The following is a 24932-nucleotide window of genomic DNA, read 5'->3' on the forward strand; positions in this document are numbered from 1 at the left end:
ACAGTGGACTATTTTAGATGCTTTTTGGAAAGTATTTAATTTATATCAAAATTAAAATGTTGAACTTCTTTTCGTTTCTTCTTTTACCATTTCCTAACATGTATTGTCAGCCAGGTATCATTGGGCATAATACATGAGTCTCCTTTTTCCGTTGTTAACTTTTCAAAAATAGGGAAGAGAATGGCAACCTTGCGATGAAAACTCTCCCGGCGGACTAATCATACCTCTTACTACGTTTCCAAGCTGTGTGCGCGCGCCGTGGCGCGGGCGGAGCTGGGTTTGTAACCGCAGCCCCGAGGTGCGGGGCGGGCTCCGACCCTCCCGGGCCCGGAGCGGGAGTCCGGGCCTGACAAAGCTGGGCGGGGCAAACTTGGCTCGGCTCCGCCCCGGGAGCTGAGCCGGGTTTCAGTGCCGTGGGCGGCGTGTGCGGTTTTCCCGGCTACCGCTCAGGTGAGTGGGCCCGGGGCGGGTGGGGGGGGGGCATGTGAGGCGGCGGCGGACGGGGAGGGGCCCGGCGGCACCCCCGGCAGGTGCGCGGGTGCGGAAGCGAGGCCCCGGGCCCCGCCAAGCGCGCGCCGCGACCCGCGGCGCTCGCCACTCGGCCCCGCCATAACCTGCGGCCGAGGCCGGACCGCGGCGCGGAAAGAGGTGAGCGCCCCGGGGAGAGCGGGGCCTGCGCGTCAGGAGGGCCGCTCAGCCAGCCCGCTTTCACTCAGGGGACACAGGTGCGCGGTGAGGCGCGCCCGGCCCGCGCATGGACCTAGTTCCGGCCGCTTTGGGGCGTCATCTCGACGGACCGAGAATGGGTTTTCTGTCGGCCGCGCAGACCGAGCGCTCCCTTGGGTGGGCAGGATTGAGAGAGATGGGTGTGACGGGACGCCGAGCGGCGGGCTCGGGAGCGACCCCAGCGCAGATGCTCGGTGTCCCTTGTCACTCACGCGTGGGTTGGTTAAAACCCTCGGGGCTTTCCCTGCTCCCAAGGAGCCCGGAAACATCTCGTGGGCCCAGCAAAACTTTAAAGCTCGCTAAAGCGAGGCTTCTGTTTTTGTAAAGGCGACCAAGAAAGGTTCCCGTGTCACTTTCTTGGGGGAAACCATTTATCCTCCCACCGCTATGGCTTTCAGAGCTGTGTGTTCCTACAGAATGGAGCCAGAGTCCCGGGGCTTGTCCAAAACAAAGACCCCACTCTCCCTCAGCGTGCTGAATCCAAGAGGGCTCTCGGTGACACCCTCAAAGATACACGAGGGGTACCAGATAACGACGATGTGGTCTACCGCTCACCATTCCCTTCTAAAATCACGTATTTTGTTATTCCATGATTCTCCACATCTGTTTTTTTTTTTTGCTTTTTATTTAAAAATTCTTGTTATGTAAACATTGATAGGGTGTTCTAATTCAAATGAGCCACTTTACACAGGTGAAGATAAAGTAAATCCATTACATTGACGCACACTTTTTTTTTTTACCAATGTGTTAAGCAACGGGATGTTGAATTATATAAAACTTGCTGAAGTTATTTCTGTGCTTTTGCTTCTACTTTTGTTAGGAAAGTGTATTTCAAAACTGTAGTCGTGCTGTGCATTTCTAGAATTTAAATGTTTTTAGACACAGGGGCGCCTGCGTGGCTCAGTCGGTTAAGCCTCTGCCTTCACCTCCGGTCATGATCCCAGGGTCCTGGGTTTGAGGGAACCTGCTTCTGCCTCTCGGCTTTCGCCTTCCCCTACGTGTGCGCTGTCTCTCTGTCAACTAAATTTAAATAAAGTCTTTTAAAAAGTAAAATACAATGTTTTTAGATACAGATGAGATAAATGACCGAGACAAAAATAACTGCTTATTGCTATCATTTATAGAGCTCCTACTTTGCACGGGGCACCATGCTGGAACTAGCACAGTAATTCTCTAAACTTGGGGTACCCCATTAGAAGGCCCAGAAATTTAGAACTCTCCATTTTCACCCATTCCGTGGGTGACAGTATCTAGTCTATGGTAGACCTACCTTCTGTGTGTGCATTTCCGCCTGGACATCTCCACCTGGATTTCTAATGGCTATCTCAGACTCTTCAGGCTGCTTGTCCCAGGGCTATCTCCAGTTTGGAGGGGTGGAGAAATGTTGCATATGAAATTATCAGATGTCTGAGATTTGCTTCAAAGGAATCTCTTGGCAGAAGGAATAAGTAAGAGGGATAGATGAAACAGAATTGGTCATAAATTGATAATTATTGAAGTCGGTTGATGGGTACATAGGGTTCATGATACTATTCTTTTTACTTTTTATTATGTTTGAAATTTTCTATAATAAAAACCTTTAATTCCCTGTATTAAAGAATCTGACTTCTTTCTATCTCCATTGCTACCACCGTGGTCCATTGGATTCAGTCCGTGGCCTCTGTTGTCTCCCTTGTCTCCTGGAGTGTACTCTCAACATAGCATCCAGAGTGACCCCATTAAAACACGTCAGATCCCGTGAGTGCTCTACTCAGAATGCTCCCTTGTCTTCTCATCTCACTCCCAGTAAAAGCCCAAATCCTTTCCAGTGGTTTTCAAGGCCCTCCCTAATGATTCAGACAGACTTAATTCTGCTGCTTACCCTCTCACTCACTCTGCTGCTGCCCCACTGGCCTCCATGACTTAATAGTTCTTGAACTTGCCAGGCACTCCTGCCTCAAGGCTTTTGACTAGCTGTTCCATCTGCCTGGACCGCTTTCCCTGGTAGCTGTCTGGCTTCCTCCTTCACCCGCTTCATTTCTATATTCAGATGTCACATTCTCTGTGAAGACTTCCCAGTCATTCTATTTAAAATTGTAACACCTGACCGGCAAAGTGCTCCTTATCACCATTCTTAACTTTGTTCCTTAGCATCTGATGTATTTCACTTCCCTTATCTGTCATCTGTAATCCCCCCACTGAGACTTAAGTTCCACGAACGCAGGGATTTCAGTTGGTTTTGTTCAGTAACACTTTTAGCATGCTTGGTGCATGGCAGATGTTTGGTAAATTTGTTGAACGATAGGTCTCCATTTTACAAAATGAAAGCCTTAGGGGGGCACTTGGGTGGCTCAGTCAGTTAAGCATCTGGCTCAGGTTATGATCTCAGGTCGTGAGATAGAGCCCCACATTAGGCTCCCCACTGGGCGTGGAGCCTGCTTAAGATTCTCTCCCTCTGCTCTCCCTTTCTCTCTCAATTAAAACAAAAAAAACAAATCCTGAGGAGTTTCTAAATAGTTCAACACCACAAAGGTGGGATTCTCCATTTAAACTTAGAGACCTTCATAGTGCCAAGTACGTGCTATATGCCCAGTGAGTTTCCAGTAAGTACTCGCTTATAAGCAATGCGAGGGAGAAATTCATTGTGCCTTAAACCTAGTAGTTAGTTACATTAGCGAGTAGTGTCCTTCTTTTTGTATACATGTCCAGGTCACTGATTTTAGGAAGGAAATCAACAGGTTTAGTAAAAGTGCTTTTTCTCTGCCTTATTTTTTAGGTGGGTCAAATCCCCTCTGAGATACTGAGTGTCGCAACGGCAAATCTCCTTTAGGTGGCCACTCTGAGAAGAGTGCTACACATGATATACACAGTTGCTCTGTGTTCTACTTTTGGGGAATCTTAACCTTCAGTGATTTTTTTTCTCTGAGAATTCAAAAAAAATTTTTTTAAGAGAAATGCATTTCCTTTTTTTTAAGATATTTTTCTTTTTTTATTCATTCGAGACACAGAGATACAGAGAGAGAGAACATGAGCAGGGGGAGAAGCAGAGGGAGGGGGAGAAGCAGAGAGAGAGGGAGAAGCAGGCTTCCCGCTGAGCAGGGAGCCCGACGCGGGGCTTGATCCCAGCACCCTGGGACCATGACCTGAGCCGAAGGCAGACGCTTAACCACCTGAGCCACCCAGGCGCCCTGAGAATTCAATTTTTAAAATCGAGTATCAAGTATTAATATTTTAGAGTGGAAGAAGCAACTCCCCTAAACTGACTTCCCTGATTTGAGAAAAAAAGGGGCTCTTCAATCCCTGTGTTTAACAGACTGCTTCTCCCAAGCCATTCCAAAGGAGATTTGAGGTAATGAAAATGAAGAGTATTTGCTGGCTCATCAAACTTTGGTATGCTCAAACTATTAAATATTTTGATTTGGGTGTTTGAGGAAAGGATTCTACTTGGGATGTGTTAGTATCCTGTATGATTAAAATTTAGCTTCTTACATGGTTTCTACACTTGTTTACTGCGCTCATAGATAAATTAGACTTACAAATGTTTTAATTCAGAACTAAGATTTTAATTTTGATTGCCCTTAAAATCATATAGAATGATGATGTTATCTCTGGCTATTATGTTGTACATGTTTAAAATATATTATGATTTTTACGTATCATGATAATTAGACGTGACCATATTGGTTTCCTAAATACAATTATCTACCATTAAGTGAATAAAATCCCAGCATCATTGAAAGAATAACTAACTAGGCATAAGTGATAACTTTAATCTTGGCCACAGGTGTAAAAGTCACAAATGTCGTCAAATGATGGAAGATCCAGGAATCGGGACAGGCACTATGATGAATTCCCAAGGGACTCACCCTATCAGGATGGCACCATAGGCACCCTCCAGACTCTTCGCGACAGTGAGCTGGCCGTGAGCGCTGATCCCTTGCCACCACCCCCTCTCCCATTACAACCACCATTCGGCCCAGACTTCTACTCAAGTGACACCGAGGAACCAGCCATAGCACCAGATCTCAAACCTGTAAGGCGCTTTGTCCCTGAGTCCTGGAAGAACTTCTTCAGAGGGCAGAAAAAGGACCCAGGATGGGATAAGCCGGTGTCTGACATCAGATACATCTCGGATGGAGTGGAGTGCTCGCCTCCAGCTTCTCCAGCAGGACCAAACCACCGCTCACCCCCCAACTCCTACAAAGATCCTTGCGGAGGGTCAGAAGGAACCTTTAATTCCCCAAAAGAGGCTGAGGCGATGTTTCCCCACGACCCCTATGGCTCACTAGGCCGACACACCCAGACAGCCCGAACGTACAATGAGAAGGTGGAAGAGTATAACCTGAGGTACGCCTACATGAAGTCGTGGGCAGGCCTGCTGCGAATTCTGGGTGTGGTGGAGCTGCTTTTGGGAGCTGGTGTCTTCGCTTGTGTCACAGCTTACATTTACAAGGACAGCGAGTGGTATAACCTGTTTGGCTACTCACAGCCCTATGGCATGGGAGGTATTGGTGGCCTGGGCAGTACCTATGGGGGCTATTATTACAGTGGCCCCAAAACCCCTTTTGTACTCGTGGTTGCTGGATTAGCTTGGATCGCCACCGTTATTATTCTGGTTCTCGGCATGTCCATGTATTATCGGACCATTCTTTTGGATTCTAATTGGTGGCCTCTAACTGAATTTGGAATTAACGTTGCCTTGTTTATTTTGTATATGGCTGCGGCCATAGTCTATGTGAATGATACCAACCGAGGTGGACTCTGCTACTATCCTTTGTTTAATACGCCGATGAATGCAGTGTTCTGCCGGGTGGAAGGAGGACAGATAGCAGCGATGATCTTCCTGTTTGTCACCATGATTGTTTATCTCATTAGTGCTTTGGTTTGCCTAAAGTTATGGAGGCACGAGGCAGCTCGGAGACATAGGGAGTACATGGAACAACAGGAGGTAAGGAATTGCACCATGCTTCATTCATCCTTCATTCATTTACCGTCCTTCATTTTTTTCCTGTTATTTTCTCCCTTGTTAAATATGTGTAGTTGTCGAAACAAAGATTTTATAAAAGCCATTTTTGTTTCTTAAATGATCTGAAATTCGAAAGTCCTAGCTCAGTGTCTGATCTGCTTTTGGTGGGATAACCCACTCTGGTGTGTCACCGATGCATAGCATTGCGAGTGGGCACCAGATATGGAAGACAGTCTATAGTTTGGTAGCTGCGCTGTGTCTGTGATGCTTAAGGGGAAGACACAGCTACCAAATTTCCGCAACAGAGAATAATACCACTTTCAATATAATAAATATCTCCTCATTAAAGTAAGTTTGAGAACAGGGTTGATTCTTTGTGTGGTAAAGCTTAATAAAGAACAAAAGTTTTTGGTTATAGGAGGAAAGTGCTCACATACATTTTGTGACGAGCAGTGCTTTCTTCCAGGGACTTAAATAAAGTCAAGTAAGAATAGAGTGAACCATGTTTGGTTTTTTTTAAGTATTGAGAGGCTGGGTTGTAATGAACATACTCTCTGAAAACTTGCCCAGGCATTTTGATGTTTCATTCTTATTTTGGGAAGATGTGTGTTCCCAGATTAGAATGGGAGCCTGGCACTTGTTTTTATTTCTAGGATTTAACTAATTAAATATAAGAAGAAGGAGGAGGGGGAGAAGGAGAATTATTATTACTAATAATGATACCTGGAGGATAAGCTTATATAAAAGCCATATTTAAAACTATTTTATTTGAACAGTAGTAAAAATGTTAAGAGTATGTTCCTTTAGCTTCATTATACCCTGAAATAAGTTATTTTGTTTTCTTCTAAGGAGAAGTGTGTAGTAGAATTTCCTATGCTATCAACAATGTCTTAATAATTTTTTCTTGATTTTGAGTCAACTTATTATGCGTTTTTCTTTTCTTTTCTTTTTTATATTTTATTTGAGAGAGAGAGTGAGATACAGAGAAAGTATGAGCCTGGGGAAGGGTAGAGAAAGAAGCAGACGCCCCGCTGAGCAGGGAGCCCTATGTGGGACTTGATCCCAGGACCCCGGGATCATGACCTGAGCCGAAGGCAGACGCTTAACCTACTGAGCCACCCCGGCGCCCTCTTTTCCCACTTTTCGAAGATTTCCTAGATACTGTATAATTGCAGATACTATATATATGGGCAAAACTGTAGGTAAAAATGAAGTCCTGCCCTTATTTACTCAGTAACCTATTTATTTACTCACCTATATATTTTGTGTTTAATCTTTTGTAGGAATCTTACACATAACAACAAAAAACTTGACTAATTTTGTAACAGGTACCTTATGTGTTACACAAAGAACCTCAACATGTTTCATTGTGATCCATACTCTCTCATGACAAAATATATTAATCTTACTAGAACTTACTAGAACATAGATTCAAGTTATTTCTAAAAATTTATCTCAGCACATTAAGCACATTTCTTAAATTTACATCTGTGTATACAAAATAATTTCAAATTTTAATCAATGTGAAGTGCAGATATGAAATACACACACGCATGATTTTTTGTAAGTCTAATAACAAAAGACTTCTTAATGTCATTTCAAAATTGCGCATGAGTATGACTTTAATTACCGACATAATACATTCATTTCTTTCTCCTTTCTCAAAACTTGTTTCCATAAGACTTTTTTTCCAAAGATTTTATTTATTTATTTGAGAGAGAGAGAGAGAGCACAAGCGGGGAGGAGAGGGAGAAGCAGGCTTCCCTGCGAGCAGGGAGCTTGATGTGGGGCTGGATCCCAGGACCCTGGGATCGTGACCTGAGCCAAAGGCAGACACTTAACAGACTGAGCCACCCAGGCGCCCTCCATAAGACTTTTTATAATGATTGATTAGACTTGCATTAGCTCTCATGTAGGAGGTTGTGCCAGTTTGTATGTTGCTGTAACTTCTTAAAAGTTAGAGGCTATAATGGCCTGTGGGTTTTTTCTGTTAATTTTATAACTGTAACTGTTTCACATTATTTAATTGCACAAGGTAATGGGAGCCAAGAATAAATAAAAATCTCTAGGTAATTCAAAGCAATTACCTAATGGTCTCCATCATGTCTGTACCTCCAGCCCTGCTGTGTGTTCCTGACTGACGGACAGGGAGTTACAGTTAACCCACATCCTCTGCTTCTCCGCTAGCCCATCGAATGTTGCCCAGATGAGGAGGAGGAACATCTGTCAAGTAGAGAATCAATGTCTGTGAAATTAAGATAGGGCTATAAATGCAAATGGATGAAAATATTTACAAAGTAGCCTCACACCCCTCTGAAAAATCATTTTAACTCTTTTTTTGTTCTAGATAAGTGAGCCATCTTTGCCATCCAAAAGGAAAATGGTAAGAATAAAGTTCACATTGTATTTTATGTCTAGATTGTTCAATACTTTCTCTCCTCTCTGTTTACCTACAGAGTAGATCATCTGTCTGTGAAAGTGTATCTGTTACATTGAGTTCCTGACTGAATATCCAGTTCAACTTTTAGCTTTTTTTCTCATAATGAAAGGACCAAATTAGACATGATATGGTGTATACTGGGCAAAACTATCAGTTCTATAGTTTTTATAGCTTCTTTTCATTTTGTTAGTTAAGAGATTATGCAAGTGAACAGCTGGTTCTCCTTATATTTAAAATTTAATTTAAAAATTTAATTTAAAAAATAGAGTTAAATTTTTTTAAGTCAAGGGGTTTCTCTCAAACTTTCTTTAGTCTTTTTAAAGTTCTTTGCTGTTCTTTTCTGTCCTTCTCACCTTGCTTTCAGATGCTAAATTTTGTTGTGGCAGAAAGAAAATTCCTATGGCAGAATTGACTAACATCATGGCAGTAGTCAAGGTATTTACCTTTCTATGCCTTGATTTCTTCATCTGTAACATTGGAATAATAATAATTGATTCCTAAAAAAAATTTTTTTTACATCTTTAAAAAAAATAATTGATTTCTACTTCACATATTTGCCAAGAGGATTAAATGAGATGTTATAATTATTTACATATATGTAAAAACCTAATATATTTGGGATGCCTGGATGGCTCAGTCAGTTAAGCATCTGCCTTCAGCTCAGTTCATGATCCCAGGGTCCTGGGATTGAGCCCCGCATCGGGCTACCAGCTCAGCAGGGAGCCTGCCTCTCCCTCTCCCTCTGCTGCTCCCCCTGCTTGTGCTCTCGTTCTCTCTCTCTCTCTCTCTCTCTCTCTCTCTCTCTCTGTCAAATAAATAAATAAAATCTTGAAAAAAAAACTAATATATTTTAATAATCATAATTTTACCTTATTGCAAAGTCCTTTTTTTAAGGTATTGGGCATTATTTCTAAGCAAGAAGTTGAGAATTCAACCTTTGGATTTGTTTCTTTGAAAAGGGAGTGTATTTACTTGGTTCAAATTCAGAGGGTCTCTAATACAAAGTCTTCTCTCACACTTCATGCCTCAGCCTCCCAGCTCTCCCGCTTGGAAGGAACCACTGTTAGCAGTGCCATTTGTTTCCTTTCAGACGTGTGTTTATATTATCTGTATATGTAATGTACATGTACACACACACACACACACACACACACACACACACTTTACTCCCTTTTCACGCAAGTGTTGGCGTACCATACACACTGTTATGTCCCTTATTTTTTCTCTCAACAATACATTTCTAAGATATTTATTTATTAGTACATAAAGAACTTCTGCATTCTCTTTTATAGCTATAGTACTGCATTGTATGAACATATATATTTATTTTGACTGCCAAATTGCCCAATAGAAGTTTTACCAATTTCCACTCCCAGGAGCACCTTGACCAACACAGTGTTAGGAAAATTCTTGACATCTGTCAACCTGATAGGTAAAAAATGATACCTAAGGTAGTTATAATTTGTATTTTTCTTATAAAGAGTGAGATTGAGCATTTTTCACATATTATGTTTGCTTTTCCTTCCCTGTTAACTGTTTGTATCCTGTCTACCTTTTGAGTTGCTAATTTATACAAGTCCTTTAAGTGCATGCATTTTGAAAATACCTTTTATAGGGTTTTTTTTTTTTTAACTTTATTCTCTATAACACAAATACAGTATGAAAATTTTTTGCTCCTGGTAAAGTAAGGGATTTATGAAGTGGTCAAATGACACTTTGTTCAAGGGATTGTGATTAATACATCAGTGTCATCATTCATTCATTGAACAAACATGTCCCAATTAGATTGTGGGCTAGTGATATGAATACTACAAGGTACATCATCTACATTTCCCAAGGGCTTACAAATCTAATGAAAAAGAAAACCCTAAAGTGTTAGTATGTGTGAGAGAGTGAGCAAGAACTATAAAACTAAACTTGCTTAAAGATTTGTGTTTCTCAAAAAAAAAAAAAAAGGAGAGAGAGATTTGTGTTCTCTGCTATCTCCTGGGGAAATCAATTTATGGATGATAATGTCTCAAATTCAGCATTGTTAATTGGTCAAAGCAGTTGGGATCTGTAATTAGCCACGGTTCTTAATGGGTCAGTTGTCTTAAATTACTTCTGACATGTACGTTGAGTCATCTGAATTGCAGTTGGCAGTTGCACCTTGCCAGGATCCATAAATCTTTAGAAATCATGAGATGCTTGAGCAGCCCTGACTAACCAGGCATGGGATAAATGAGGCTGGCATTGGTTGGTCTACAGAATATTGAAGTTCCTCTTTCACAGGGCAGGGTGGACCTAGAGCTACAAACCTATGCACGTGAAACATTGTTCATAGAATTAGTCACACATGACTGTGTACCTGTGGATTTTTTTTTTTTTGCTTTTATTGTACTTTGTTTTAACTTCCTAATTCCCTTGTGCTTTAGTTTTAAATATTTATTTATTATTGCTTTCAGGATGTGCATTTCAGTTAACTCAGGGGTACTCACAATCAGAGTAAGCGAAATGGATGCTCACTTTTAAACTGTTATATAGATAGATGGATAGATAGGTAGATAGTAGTTGCCTTTAGGAAGGCCAGTGCCTAACTGTGGGAAGACAGGGGGAGAGGGAGACTTACTTTTCATTCTGTACCCTGTTGGGCTTTTGAATTATATATCATGTGTATATATTACCTATTAAAAATTTTTTAAGTTTTTAACAAATTAAATACTTCAAATAAAATTGACATAAGCAACATAGAACTGATGTTTAAATAATTAATAATTAAATAATTAATAACACTGGTCCTTTGAGATTTAAGTGCAGCCTCCCTAACTTACCCTGTGGGCTGCCTACCAATGTTAGCAACCTTGACCAAATGAATAAAGCACTCTTCCCAGTTGGGAGTCAGGGTTGTTTGGCCGGATCATTGCCAGTACTCTTATTCCAGATTGCCAGTACTGCCTTAACCCTTCATAAATCCTGCTCCCTCAGAGGGACTGACTGGGAAACTTGTGAACCCCACCCTGGCCAGGAATGACCATCATGGCTGCATCACAGCCTGGTGAGAGTCCTAAAATAAGTGCAGAATGGAGTCAGCCTGAAAGGCCTGGGTGAACTGGGGAATTTGCCCCGAATGCTAGGGTGCTCAGTATCATTGTTTGGTGAGAATGTGGCTGAGGCAGACTCCATAGGTAGGACAGCATTAGGGAGATCTGCCAGCAAGTGCTAGGGTACCTCTTTCAGGCTGCTCTGGAAGACTGGTACCAGCATGTCCAGGGTGTGTTGCAGGGTCCCAGCTCCCAAGAGATCCTGGAATAGTCAGGAATAACCTTCATGGAGTTAGAAACCCTATTCCTAGGGCTGCTTTGAAAATCATACCAATCCCTTTAATTTACAGTCTTTTCAAGATAAGGGAGCTGAATGCAAAGGGCACCCTTTCACAGGGCTCTTTCCCTGGGAGGTGAATCACAGTGGATCAACATTTAGGTGTATTCTAGAGGCAGACCTCTGTGACGGAACCTTGTGACTTAATTGGGGAATCTCTATTGGACTTACCTACTAGGAACCTTTTAGAAAAGGTTGGCTCTCCAGTTTCTCATTGGTTTTTCACCTGCTTCCTTCCCAGTTCTTAGTAGGGAGGAATTGGCAGCCTACCATAGGAGAGGCAGTGTAGTATGATGAAGACAAAATGAAGTTTGGAATCAGGTAAATCTGAATTGGATTACTACTAGCTCTGTGATTCCGAGGAAGTTACTTACCCTCTCTGAACTTAAGTTTCCTGTCCCTTGTTTGGAACTATTTACTGGGCTGTAACTTCTTACTTTATATTTTAACAAATACACTTTTTGAAGAACAAATAAGATCATTTTTAAAAAGAAATATACAGACATAAAGTAAGATCAAACAGAGATAGAAACAAATTCTAATAAATCCCTAAGTGCTGGACAGATTTTTTTCCAAGCTAGGAAAGTCAGAATCCAATCTGAACATTGAAGGTGGTGGTGTGGGTTTGGGATCGAGGCCTCTCCATCAATGCAGAGGGAGAGAGGCTCAGCATTTGGACAAATGCACACTACTTCTAACTTAGCATATTCAGTGTTTTTATCTAAAGCATTTTTTTAATTGAAGTTAGTTGACACACGATGTTTTTAGTTTCAGGTGTACAACATGGTGATTGAACTTCTCTATACGTTATGCTATGCTCACCTCAAGTGTAGCTGCCATGTATCGCCAAACAACACTATTACATTGGCTGTATTCCTTATGCTGTGCCTTTAATCCTCTTAACTTGAATAAGTTAACTGGAAGGGGACCTCACATACACATTCACCCATTATGCCCATCCCGCACCCTCCTCATCAGTGCATTTTTTAATTTCAAAAGCTTAGTAATTATAACCATAGCATTACTTACCCCGTTGTTTAATTACTTTCTCTTGCCTCACAATAAAACTTTTCTGATATTTGCTGACGAGACTCATTTCTCGCTAGAAGCAAAGAAAGGTCGTATGAAATCTGGGGCCCTCTGTTTGTAGTCAGGAATACTGTTGTTTTTTTTTTTAAAGATTTTATTTATTTATTTGAGAGAATGAGAGAGAGAGAAAGCATGAGAGGGGGGAGGGTCAGAGGGAGAAGCAGACTCCCTGCTGAGCAGGGAGCCCGACGCGGCACTCGATCCTGAGTCTCCAGGATCATGACCTGAGCCGAAGACAGTCGCTTAACCAACTGAGCCACGCAGGTGCCCAGGAATACTGTTTTGAGAGTTGTGTGTCCCACGGCTGGAGCCCAACTCATCCTTCTGATAAGAACCTAACGAGGTTTTGATTCTTTGTCTTATGTGTACTTTCAGATTTTTTTTCTCTCAGTAAGGTTTTCTGAATTGATGATCAGTGAGGTTCACCCAAATACAGTGGAAGAAAGTGTTAAGAGCATAAAAACAGAAAAATTTAAAGCAGATGAAATAGTCTCTGAAAATATTCTGACTTCTTAAAGCTCCCTTTTTAAATTAAAAAGTGAATCTTGGAATTAGGGATGGGCAAATAAGGAAAATGAATAGTTCCTGCTTGAAAAACTTGACCTAGGGGAAGAAATTCTACCTGGGCAGAATTTATGATTTTAACCCGGAAATCTGAGCCTGGAGCTGCCGTTAAGCTCTGAAGGGTGAACATGCTCCATAGCATATCCCTCAGCCAGCTGTGTGGCAAATGGATTGTTAAATATCTAGAAGCTAGGGTGCCTGGATGGCTCAGTTAAGCGACTGTCTTTGGCTCAGGTCATGATTCTGGAGTCCCAGGATCGAATCCCGCATCGGACTCCCTGCTCAGCAGGGAATTTGCTTCTCTCTCTGACCCTCCCCCCCATGCTCTCTCTCTCTCTCTCTCTCAAATAAATAAATAAAATCTTTTTAAAAATTAAAAATTAGGGGCGCCTGGGTGGCTCAGTTGGTTGAGCGACTGCCTTCGGCTCAGGTCATGATCCTGGAATCCCGGGATCAAGTCCCGCATTGGGCTCCCTGCTCGGCAGGGAGTCTGCTTCTCCCTCTGACCCTCCCCCCTCTCATGTGCTCTCTCTCTCTCTCTCTTTCTCGCTCTCTCAAATAAATAAATAAAATCTAAAAAAAATTAAAAATTAGAAGCTAAAGAGGGATGCCATAAAATAGAAAAACATTTATTTAAGCCAAAAAAGTTTCCCCTTATTTTGTTTTATTAAGATTTTATTTATTTATTTAAGAGAGAGAGTACAAGTGGGAGGAGCTGCAAGGCAGAGGGAGAGAGAAGCAGACTCCCCGCTAAGCAGGGAGCCCGATGCGGGGCTCTATCCCAGGACTCCAGAATCATGACCTGAGCCGAAGGCAGGTGCTTAACTGACTGAGCCACCCAGGGGTCCCCCGTCCCCTCTTTTTAATACTGTGATTCATTATCAAGATCAAACAGGTAAGAATTCCTTAGTTTGAAGAAATGGCATCTTAAATAGTGGAGATAAAGGAGAATAAATACTAACCTCAGAAGGTGTTCCCTGAAATACTCCAGTTTAATCTCCTTTCCTCGGGGTTTCCTGCTCCTCACTTGCATTCTTGCTGTTTGGGACCCAGTGGCCTGGGTGCCATGGGCCGTGCTTCTCTTTAGAACCCTCCCCCAGGGCTGCTTAGCTGCCTCACCAGCTGATGCGGCTAATGTGTGGGCTGTGCTGTTTGTGGAGTTAAAAGCTTGTGGTTTTTAGGATGAGCTAATCTTAAACCAAACCTCAGAGGCAGCCTCAGAGATAGGGAAATCGGGAAACAAAAGGATTTTAAAGCTCTGCCTGGCAAGCTAAAGAGCAAGGTTTTAAAATATGTCATTTGTTTTCAGCCAAGTGGGAGCCCTCCTAAGCTGCTCTCAGTTTAGTTCAAGAAGTTTAATTCAGCAAGTGTGTGCTGAAGTCCCAAGGGGCCAGTGGAGCGCGGGGGCGGGGGCTTACTGCTCTAATGAGAAAGCAACCATTTCTAGGGAGCTGCCAGAATTGCAGGGCACTTTAGGATTGAACAGTATGCATTTAAGTAAACCTTCCTTGTGTTACTCATTTAAAGCATCAATAAGCCAAAAAGTTCTGTTGTTGTTTTGTTTGTTTTTTTGAGAGAGAGCACGAGCAGGGGGGAGCAGCAGAGGGAGAAGCAGACTCCCCGCTGAGCAGGGAGCCTGATGTAGGGCTCAATTCCAGGACCCCAAAATCACGACCCAAGCTGAAGGCAGACTCAACCAACTGAGCCACCCAGACGCCCCTGTTTGTTTTAAGTAGGCTCCATGCCCATCGTGGAGCCCAAGGCAGGGCTTGAGCTCATAACCCTGAGATCAAGACCTGAGCTGTGATCAGGAGTCAAACATTTAACAGACTGAGCCACCCAGATGCCCCGGAAAATTCTGGGTTTTAATCATGGCTTTTCCACTTCCCAGCTGTGAGGCCCTAGAAAATTTACTTAATCTCTCTGAACCTAACTGGTTCCCGTGTAAAATGGAAACCCCTCTCCCGGCATCCACCTGCCTCACCAGTGTGGTTGGTGTTCTGGGCACTGCCCCTTGGGGCCCCTGAAGAGTCTTTCCCCAGTGCTGCACTTCCGTGTGAGCCTGCCCATTCCAGAGTGGGTTTCCCTGGGCATTGACAGTCCTGCTTCCTGTGCATTAGTATTTTAGAGCTGGGAGGCCTGTGCCCCGCTACTTCCTCTCCGGGCCATTTCATCTTGTGCTACTTCTCCACTTTTGAATGTACCATTTTTTGCTAAAAACACTTCTAAGAACTTTCCAGTTGAGAAACCAGGGTGACTTAAACCAGGGAACCACAGGCTCAGAACTCTTGGACAGCTGAAAGGCCTCCACCACTTTTCCCCTGTGTTTGCTTGCTTTCCTTTTCAGGTAATGAAAACAATGTAGCTCGTCTCCCTTTCTGACCTACTCAGTGGCTGCTTGTGGTTGATTCATCTCAAGTTCCCCGTGACATTTTTTTCTCTTTCCATTTAAGTAGCCTTGTTCCATTTTTTCCCTTGAATTTCTTATTTTGAACTACATTTTGTATTCTTTTTTTAAAGATTTTATTTATTAGAGAGAGAGAGAGAGAGAAATCACAAGCTGGGGAAGGGGCAGAGGGAGAAGCAGGCTCCCCGCTGAGCAGGGAGCCCGATGCAGGGCTTGGTCCCAGGACCCTGAGATCATGACCTGAGCCAAAGGCAGACGCTTAACCAACTGAGCCACCCAGGCACCCTACATTTTGTATTCTTTTATAGCTAGTTGGGTCATAAATCCTAAATAAAGTACTTAAGACCTCACATTCAGCATTTCATCATCCACATTTGACATATACACGATTGTTTTACCTGTCATGTACTCCTTCCTATACCTCAGTGTGGTTCCCCTTAGCTATTACAAAGACATTCAGAACAATTTTATGACTATAAAACATGTAATTCTCAAGTGAAATGTTAATTGCTGCTTCTACTTTTCTTCCTCCTGCTTCTCCCCACTATTTTTTTCTAAGATAAATTCATGGGGTTTTTTCCCCCTCTTCCTCTGCCTCTGTTTACAAATAAATCCTCTTTTTCTCCCAAACTGTAGTGTGATATGGCCACCGGTGGTGACAGACAGAGAGACCAAGAAGTTAATTTCAAAGAATTGAGACCAACAAAAATGAAGCCTGAACTTCTGAGTGGGCACATCCCCCCAGGCCACATTCCTAAGCCTATCGTGATGCCCGACTATGTAGCGTGAGTGTCTGCTTAAATCCTTCTTCAAGCTAGAAATGGAGAGATCCCGTTTGGGCATTTCATTTTCTCTGCTTAATAACATTTATATTTAAACAGTTGTTTATTCCTGGAGAGGTAGTATACTGAATTGAAGATACAGCATGGTCAGTGAGGAATAAGCTAGGCTGATTTTCCCTTCAGCCTATTTTCGGTGAAAAAGTCACAACATTGGTTAATTTTTTCCATCAGAAAATACCCTGTGATTCAGACAGAAGATGAACGAGAACGCTATAAAGCTGTGTTCCAAGACCAGTTTTCAGAGTACAAAGAGCTCTCTGCAGAAGTCCAGGCCGTCTTGAGGAAGTTTGATGAGCTGGATGCAGTGATGAGCAGATTGCCACGTTGTTCAGAAAACCAACAGGTCAGTGCCTGCAGCTGCCTAGGAGGAGCCCTGAAAAAGGAAGGATAAGATCTGACCTTCACGTAAATGTGGGGAGGGTGTAATAACCATGTGCATTTGCTGTCTGTGTCTAGGAAAGTCATTTGAGATCTTCAAGGGCACTAGTCAGGATTACAGTTCACATTATATAGTTTCGTGTCTTTTGCCCTCAATTATTAAACAGTTATAAAACAATCATTTTATTTTCTTACTTAAGTGAATACAAATTTGCCTAAGTTACATCCTGAGTCCATCAGGGCCCCAAAGGAGACTGATGGCACACTCAAACTAGGATAATTGGAAAAAGATTTATTCACAAAAGGGTGGGCAGGGTGTAGGGGAGCAACCAGGGGTCATGCATTCTCCAGATTCTCCAGTGGTAAGTAACAGCCAAGTAGGTAGCACCCCAGGTCCAAAGAGCACAGTGCATAAGGACAGAGAGATCTGAGCTGCTGGGCACACACATCAGACTGATAACCGTGATTGTGACAGAGGGAGCCAGGGAAGAGCTCACAGCAGTCACCAGGGACTCAGTTGCTTTCTGTAATGTTCTGGAGTTTAAGGCTGGGGGTGGGGGTCGCATTTTAATATTTCTGAAATCAGGATGCCCTGATAATCCGTGGCATTTTTTATCAGATGTACATTTTTTATTTTTTTTTTAAGATTTTACTTATTTGAGAGAGAGAATGAGATAGAGCGAGCATGAGGGGGGAGGGTCAGAGGGAGAAGCAGACTCCCCGCTGAGCAGGGAGCCTGATGCGGGACTCGATCCCGGGACTCCAGGATCCTTTTTTTTTTTTTTTTTTAAAGATTTTATTTATTTATTCGACAGAGAGAGAGAGAGAGCACAAGCAGGGGGAGTGGCAGGCAGAGGCAGAGGGAGAAGCAGGCTCCCCGCAGAGCAGGGGGAGCCCGATGTGGGACTCGATCCCAGGACCCTGGGATCATGACCTGAGTCGAAGGCAATCGCTTAACCAACTGAGCCACCCAGGCGCCCCCCCTTTTTTTGTACATTTTTTATTGAGACACGATTCACATACCATAAAATTCAGATTGAACAGTTCATAGGGTTTTAGTACATTCACAAAGTTGTATAACCATTACCACTCCCTAATTCCAGAGCATTTTCATCACTCCAGAAAGAAACCCCATACCCATCAGCACATAGTCCCCATCCCTGCCCCTCTCCAACCACTGACAGCTACTAATGTACTTTTTGTCTCTATGGATTTGCTCATTTTGAACACTTCATATAAATGGAATGATATACTATGTGGCTTTTTATGTTTGGCTTTCCATAACTTTTTTTTTAAAGAATTTTTATTTATTTATTTGACACAGAGAGAGCACAAGCAGGCAGAATGGCAAGCAGAGGGAGAGGGAGAAGCAGGCTCCCTGCTGAGCAAGGAGCCAGATGTGGGGCGTGATCCCAGGACCCCAGGATCAGGAACTGAGCTGAAGGCAGTCGCTTAACCAACTGAGCCACCCAGGCGCCCCTTTCCATAATGTTTTTAAGGTTCATTTATATTGGGGCACCTGGGTGGCTCAGTCGTTGGGCATCTGCCTTCGGCTCAGGTCATAATCCCAGGGTCCTGGGATCGAGCCCCGCATCGGGCTCCCTGCTCCGCGGGGGGCCTGCTTCTCCCTCTCCCACTCCCCCTGCTTGTGTTCCCTCTCTCGCTGTGTCTCTCTCTGTCAAATAAATAAATAAAATCTTTAAAAATAAAAAAATGTTTTAATAAAAATTTTTATTTATTTGACACAGAACGAGAGCACAAGCAGGGGGAGAGGGAGAAGCAGGCTTCCCATGGAGCGGGGAGCCCAACGCAGGGCTCGATCCCAGGACCCTGGGATCATGACCTGAGCCGAAAGCAGACGCTTAACTGACTGAGCCACCCAGGTGCCCCCTATAATTCAAATTTTTAAAACTCACAGCATTTTTAACAAATGTCAAGCAGGCTCCTGTAGTATATAACTAACACACACGTTTTATATACGCATTCTGCTCCTGTGATCCATATTGCCTGGGCATCTTTGTTTTGACTACAGACTTTTTTAAGTGTACATTTAAATCAGTTATAATTATGAGCTCTCTAAGCCAAAATATCTAGAGCAGTAACAATTTCCCATCCCTGGAGCAAAGGAGTGGTGTTTCCTATGAGATGCCAGTACCAGGAAGCAGGAAAAATCCAGCAAATATTGCAGGTCAAGGGTCACTTAGTACCATTTGAAAGACAAACAGGGTCCACAGGTCCAAGAAGGTCGCCCAAATTTATAGGTCCTTGAAGGAGCGCGGGAAGGATCGAGCAGGCCCCAGGAGACTGGATGGGCACAGGCTGGGAAGAGCAAGCTGGTTGACAGACAGGATGCTGACAGTCCAATCCTGTAGTCTTTTGAGCCTGGACCCAGTGGGCTCTGGTTTATGGGCTTTGTGTGGATGGGCAAGGGCTCAGCCATGTGGGTCTGCAACTGATGGGTGAGAAGGGCCTGATTATACTGGGGGCTGAGACTGGGTCCTCCTGTGATATTTCTGTACAATATCAACAATAATCATTTCCTGTGGTTTGTACACAGCATGGTAAGTAAGTAGCCAAATGACAAGGCCACAGTTAATCTCCATGTCTCCTCAAGTCCCTATCTAAAGTAGAAATATTAATTGTATCACAAAAGTTAACTTCTCGGGCACAGGCTGAGCTTTGCCATGGACGGGAATCTGAGGGAAGGCCCGTCCATTTCCTGGCAGGTCCCCAGGGCGGTGTTCCAGAGCCCAGTGGGCTGGTTTGGAGGTATAGGTTCTCTCAAAGACCTACTTGTGTGCCCTTGAAAAATTAATCACATGACTTTTCTAAGCCTATAAAATAGGAATATTGCTCAAAATAATCTGTCCGGTCCTCAGTGTCTTAAATTCCATTTTTCTGACAGCCTCTAGGATAGGTTTTGCTGTTCTTATTTCTGCCTGCATCTCCATCACTGCACCACTGGCCCTGGGCAGCTAGTTTCCTCCAGTCCAGACCCTCTTCAGACAGGTGACAACTGAATTTAGCCAGTCACCTTGATGCTGGCAAACGATCAAAGCACAAATGAAACTCATGTGAAAGGCACAGAAGAATTAAAATATGTCATGAAAAGAATGTGGGTGGGTGATGAGAAATGTTCTCAGGGGAGGCTTTTAGAACTACAAACATGTTTTATATTTTATGTCTTTGGTTTACAGTGTCTGACAACTCTAAAGCACAGGTTTTACATGGATAAATTGGCTTAGTAATCTGTTCCCTTTGGACAGACTGTTCAGTCCATTAACAAATTTCATGTTTATTATAAATATGTTCTTAGTTAAAAGGAACCTTATTTAGTTATTTTTGAAAGTGGCATAGTCTCAACCTCTTAATCCCAGTGTGTAATGTGGTGATTGCATACCAAGCACTTTACAAGGATCATTTCAAATATGTGAACCTTCTCATAACTTTATGAGGTACTTGGGGTTGCTGGTAAGAGAGCGGAGTCCTGGGATACACGGCTTGCCCACGGTCACACAGCTGATATGCAGTGGCCCTGGGACTCGGTGCTGGTTTCATGCAGGCGGAGGCCTTTCTCTCGTGTTCACCCCCAAATCCCAGTGAGTGTGGCAGGTAGTAAGCCCTCTAATCTTTGTCCAGTTAATCGAATTTTAGTGTGTGAATACTTTAATTATAGTCTAGATAAAAATTATTTTCTGTTCTAATTCCCAGTGTACTTAGATATTCTTGAGCTATGATTTGAGTAAAGGCAGGTGTTTTAATTAAAGTGTACAATATGTTATTTTTAGGAACATGAGAGAATTTCAAGAATCCATGAAGAGTTTAAGAAAAAAAAGAATGTGAGTAAACCCATTTTCTTCTTCGAAGTATATTCTCATGCAGGTACAGTGGTAACAGCTGACAGACCTCAGATTCTTTCAGCTAAAGTAGCTCTTTTTTTTAATATTTCTTCAGATGCTACTTACTAGAGAACATGAGTGGCTCCTGAATGCCTTTTCTTCTCCTCTCTGTCCTGAACACATTCTGTTACATCCTGGGCTTTAGCAACCTAGAGAAATGAGCGCCAATATAGAACTTTTCACTGACATTTCCTTCAAAAAAATTAAGTTATTTTACATTTTTCACTCCATCCATAATTGCACAGATCAGTAGAGGCTGGAGGGAGCTTTTATTAATCCATTCTATACTTATTATTTGCTCTTTGGTATATTTTAAACTACTAAAGTTAAAGTTGTTTTAGCTCTCTGTATTTCCCAATTTTGCTGTGAACTTTTAGTATTCTAAAAAATAAAATCGTCTTTAAAAATGTAAAGAGCTGTTATTCTTCTTAGGAAGATTTTTTTTTTTTGAAACTGGCAAATAAAATTTAATTCTCAATTTTTATTAGGTACACAATTTTGTAAAGTTTTGACTTTCTAAATCATTTTAAGGAAAACAAGCATTCAGAAAACATTCAAAGTACTATGTGTGTTTAAAATTTTATTGGCTGGGGCGCCTGGGTGGCTCAGTTGGTTAAGCGACTGCCTTCGGCTCAGGTCATGATCCTGGAGTCCCGGGATCGAGTCCCGCATCGGGCTCCCTGCTCGGCGGGGAGTCTGCTTCTCCCTCTGACCCTCTTCCCTCTCGTGCTTTCTATCTCTCATTCTCTCTCTCTCAAATAAATAAATAAAATCTTTAAAAAAAAAATAAAATTTTATTGGCTGATAATTGTCACAGGTCTTCCCATGCTGCTAATCCTGAATTAAATGTGCATAGGAAAGCAGAGAACAAAACAGTTACCTTCAGAACTCAACAAAATTTGAACAAGTGGGGAAAAAATGCTTATGGTTAGAAAACAAAACTGTCTCTTAGTTCAGAGAAAATATTTCTTTGAATACCATATTTAAAAATAAAGCTTTGTTTTCCATTTAGGAAATGTGGAAAACACCTATTTAAAATGTCTTTGGAAGGACACCCCATTTTGCAATGTGCAGTCTTCTACATTTTTTGGGCTACAGATGTTGAGAGGTATTCCATGGTATTCTCACTTCTACAGGTTGATGTTGTCTGGCAGAGCCTTCCATCATTCAGCTTTCTGACATTTTATCAAGAATGAGTAGAGGGGCAAGAATTCTTGCCCGATTCGTTTCCACAATGCAGCCATTTAACACCATCTCATCCAAAATGATGTGCACTTTATCCAAATTAAACATTATATCTAATTCAGTCACTCGGCTGAAGTACTCATCTAACACTTCCACAAAGTTATGGATGAATTCATAAATGGCCATCTCATTCTCAGTGTCATTAACTCCAACCACAATGAGGAGAGCTGCATACCGCCGACATACCAGCTTAAAATCCTTAAATTCAATGAAAGAACATTGTTCATTGGATCGGAAGAGACAGCTCTTTAGGACTTCCGTTTCCAGAACTGTACGCTTATTGATCTCCACATGTTCATAGTATTTAGCAAGTCGGGTCTGTCCTTATTTATTCACCATGAGGAAAAATTTTATCATTTTTTTTCTGGGCAATATTTTTCCAGATAGTTCAAAAGTTATGTCAAAGGGTGCCTGTAATTAGAACCTGTGCAGCTCTGGGGGCGATAGTCCTGCCTGCGGTTCTGGCGACCTATTCTTCTTAGGAAGATTTTAAAATCTGCTGCAGGAAATCTGCTATGAAGGGTCATTTTCCGGGTGATAATATGTTTCTGTGTTCTTCACTGAGGAAACTGGAAGCTAAAATATTCGTTGTGTTTCTCCTCCAGGATCCCACATTTCTGGAAAAAAAAGAACGCTGCGATTATCTGAAGAATAAACTTTCTCACATAAAGCAAAGAATTCAAGAATATGATAAAGTGATGAATTGGAATGTACAAGGTTATTCTTAAAACCTTATTTGAAACCACTTTTTTTATATTAAACTTAATATTTATTTACCGTCTTTTCCATGCTAGTCTGTGATAGAGAAGTATGTGCTCTCTGCATCAGCGTGTAGTTGGTTTAGCTGGGATGCCATGCTTTGATAGTATGACTTTACTTCAGACATTTCAAAACAAATTCAAACTTACCATGGACCTTTACTCAGAACGGAAGAAATGCTGTGTCCATCTGTGTCCACTTTATATTTATCCTGTTAGAGGTAAAAGTAGTTTAGAGATCATATCCTCACAGTGTGATGAACACACAGAGTATCATTCTGGTGCTGCTTTTCCCTTTTTAACTCAGGCCGACTCCTGGGGTTTTTCTTAGGACATGTGTCTCTTCCTAGCCAAGGTGTCCTGCCTTCTCTTGAAAGGGCCTTGAATCCGAGATCAACATTTTCAAGTCTTATGATCTCCGGCAAGTTGCTCGATCTCTCTGTGCTTATTTTCTCGTCTGCAAAACTGAAGCTAACCGTAGTGCCTGCCTTGTAGGGTTGTTCTGAAGATGAAATGAGTAATGTTTGTTAAGCACTTAGAAGAGACCCTGGCACGTTACACGCAGTCCATTAGCGCGTGCATTCTGTAGAAGTGATTGTGACGTGAACAAACTGCCAAGGAAAGGCTTTTAATGTGCACGCTCAACCAGGTAACCAGAAGCTCCACGTGTCTCATGGATTTCCTTTTTTGCAGTGAATAACTCTTACCGCATGTAGCCTTAAGCAGATGCTTCCCTGTGGTTCTGTGCCCCTTGGGGTCCACCACACCCTTCCTATCGTGAATCGCTATCACTGTGCAAAGAGGTCCACCTCCCTGCAGCCCAGCCCTTCCCATACATACCCAGTGCAAGGATTGTGTGACCATTGTTGCCTCTTCTGCCCTATTGGCTAAGGCCCCACGATCCTACATTTACTTAGAATCTCCTTTTGATTTATTGTGATGCTTCATCTTCCCCACCATTCTCTTGGCTGTGGGGCTTTATCCATGAGAAGTGTTTTATTTTTATTAGTATAAACAATGGACTACCTTAAAAAAATGTGTTTAAAATATCATTGCTCTTGGATCCTATTTAGCAGTGTCTATCTTGTGGCAAGTTTACTAGATGCAGAAGTACACCATAGCTGCCATTTGGACAGTTGATGTTCAGAGAATTTTCTAAAGCAGTGAAACCAAAGAAAAGCATGTGGAAAAGCAGAGGCTTAAAAAGCGTTGGATACTGAATGGACTTCCTAGTTTTTCTTTATCTTTGAAATCTTATTTAGTGTGTCTATTGTTAATATTTTAATGCCATGGCTCCCAGAGTATGCTTAACGCCCTAAGTGTCTAAAGAGGTGGCACGTGGGGAAGTGTGAGGTCCTCTCGAAGCCCCCCCCTTTACTGGAACAGCTTCACTTTCTGTTTTATATATTAGGGCGCCATGTTAACATTTTACTTAAGAAGCACACCAATGCTTTAAAAAAAGGAAAAAAAAAACCCATGAAATAATACCATTTTGATAGATTGTAAGGAGCTAGATTCATTGTGAAATAAAGTGTTAAAGAAATTTAACTTTGTGAAACTTAATTTTACTATAATCGTAAATGTTAATCTTTGAAAACCAATGTTGTAACACTAACTTTAAAAATTTTTTATGTCAATACCTAAGCATATTAAAATTTCAACTACGTGTTTTTTCTGTGTGCCCTTCATTGTTTGTTTTTCTAGCATTCCTGTGTTGACTGGGCATGTTCTTGAAAATATTTTCCATTATCAGAAAACAAACTGGAAAGTCATTGAAAACCTGTAGGTCGTGATGTTCAGGTGACAGTTTCCTCCTCCCCCATTATTTGCAAAAATTCAAAGCCAAGGCCCCTGTGTACCCCAGGCTGAGTGGCTTACAACAACAGAAATCTATTGTCTCACAGTTCTGCGGGCAGAAGTCTGAAATCAGGGTGTCAGCATGGCCAAGCTCTCTCTGAAACCAGTAGGAGAATCCTTCCTAGTTTTGGTGGTTTGCTGACAATCTTTGATATTCCTTGGCTTGTGTGTTTATCACCCCAGTCCTCTGCCTTCACATTGCCTTCTCCCTAAGGACACCAATCATATTGGATTATGGACCCACCCTCTCATCTATGACCTCATCTTAACTAATTACCCCTGCAAGGACCCTATTTCCAAATAACATCACATCTTGATGTACCAGAGGCTAGAACATTTTTTTGCAGGGGGGAGGATACTATTCAACCCATAACAGCCACCTTTAGCAAGTTGTGAGATCCAGAAGCAAAGATATTTCCCGGTAC

General features: G+C 42.3%; 1 protein-coding gene and 1 pseudogene across 1 annotated transcript; one reads left to right on the plus strand and one right to left on the minus strand.

Moving 5' to 3' along the window:
- Positions 1-388: 388 nt before the first annotated feature.
- Positions 389-22668, plus strand: MARVELD2 (MARVEL domain containing 2). Its single transcript, XM_028089667.1, has 7 exons — positions 389-450; positions 4490-5653; positions 8019-8054; positions 16165-16313; positions 16542-16713; positions 20537-20587; positions 22498-22668. Exons 2-7 carry the CDS (start codon positions 4505-4507, stop codon positions 22618-22620), a joined length of 1680 nt encoding a protein of 559 aa, XP_027945468.1. The 5' UTR covers positions 389-450; positions 4490-4504; the 3' UTR covers positions 22621-22668.
- Positions 21672-22353, minus strand: LOC114198279 (AP-4 complex subunit sigma-1 pseudogene; annotated as a pseudogene).
- Positions 22669-24932: the final 2264 nt, after the last annotated feature.

Source organism: Eumetopias jubatus, unplaced genomic scaffold, assembly GCF_037043125.1.
Source record: "Eumetopias jubatus isolate StellerSeaLion01/CBP00866 unplaced genomic scaffold, mEumJub1_p1.0 scaffold_5, whole genome shotgun sequence".
Classification (NCBI taxonomy): domain Eukaryota; kingdom Metazoa; phylum Chordata; class Mammalia; order Carnivora; family Otariidae; genus Eumetopias; species Eumetopias jubatus.

Excerpts from the sequence above, each read along its gene's own strand:
- MARVELD2 (XM_028089667.1), top strand. The coding sequence starts at position 4,505 with ATGTCGTCAAATGATGGAAGATCCAGGAATCGGGACAGGCACTATGAT. Across the intron at positions 8,055-16,164 it reads TGCCATCCAAAAGGAAAATG|TGTGATATGGCCACCGGTGG; the intron begins GTAAGAATAAAG and ends CCCAAACTGTAG. Across the intron at positions 20,588-22,497 it reads AGTTTAAGAAAAAAAAGAAT|GATCCCACATTTCTGGAAAA; the intron begins GTGAGTAAACCC and ends TTTCTCCTCCAG.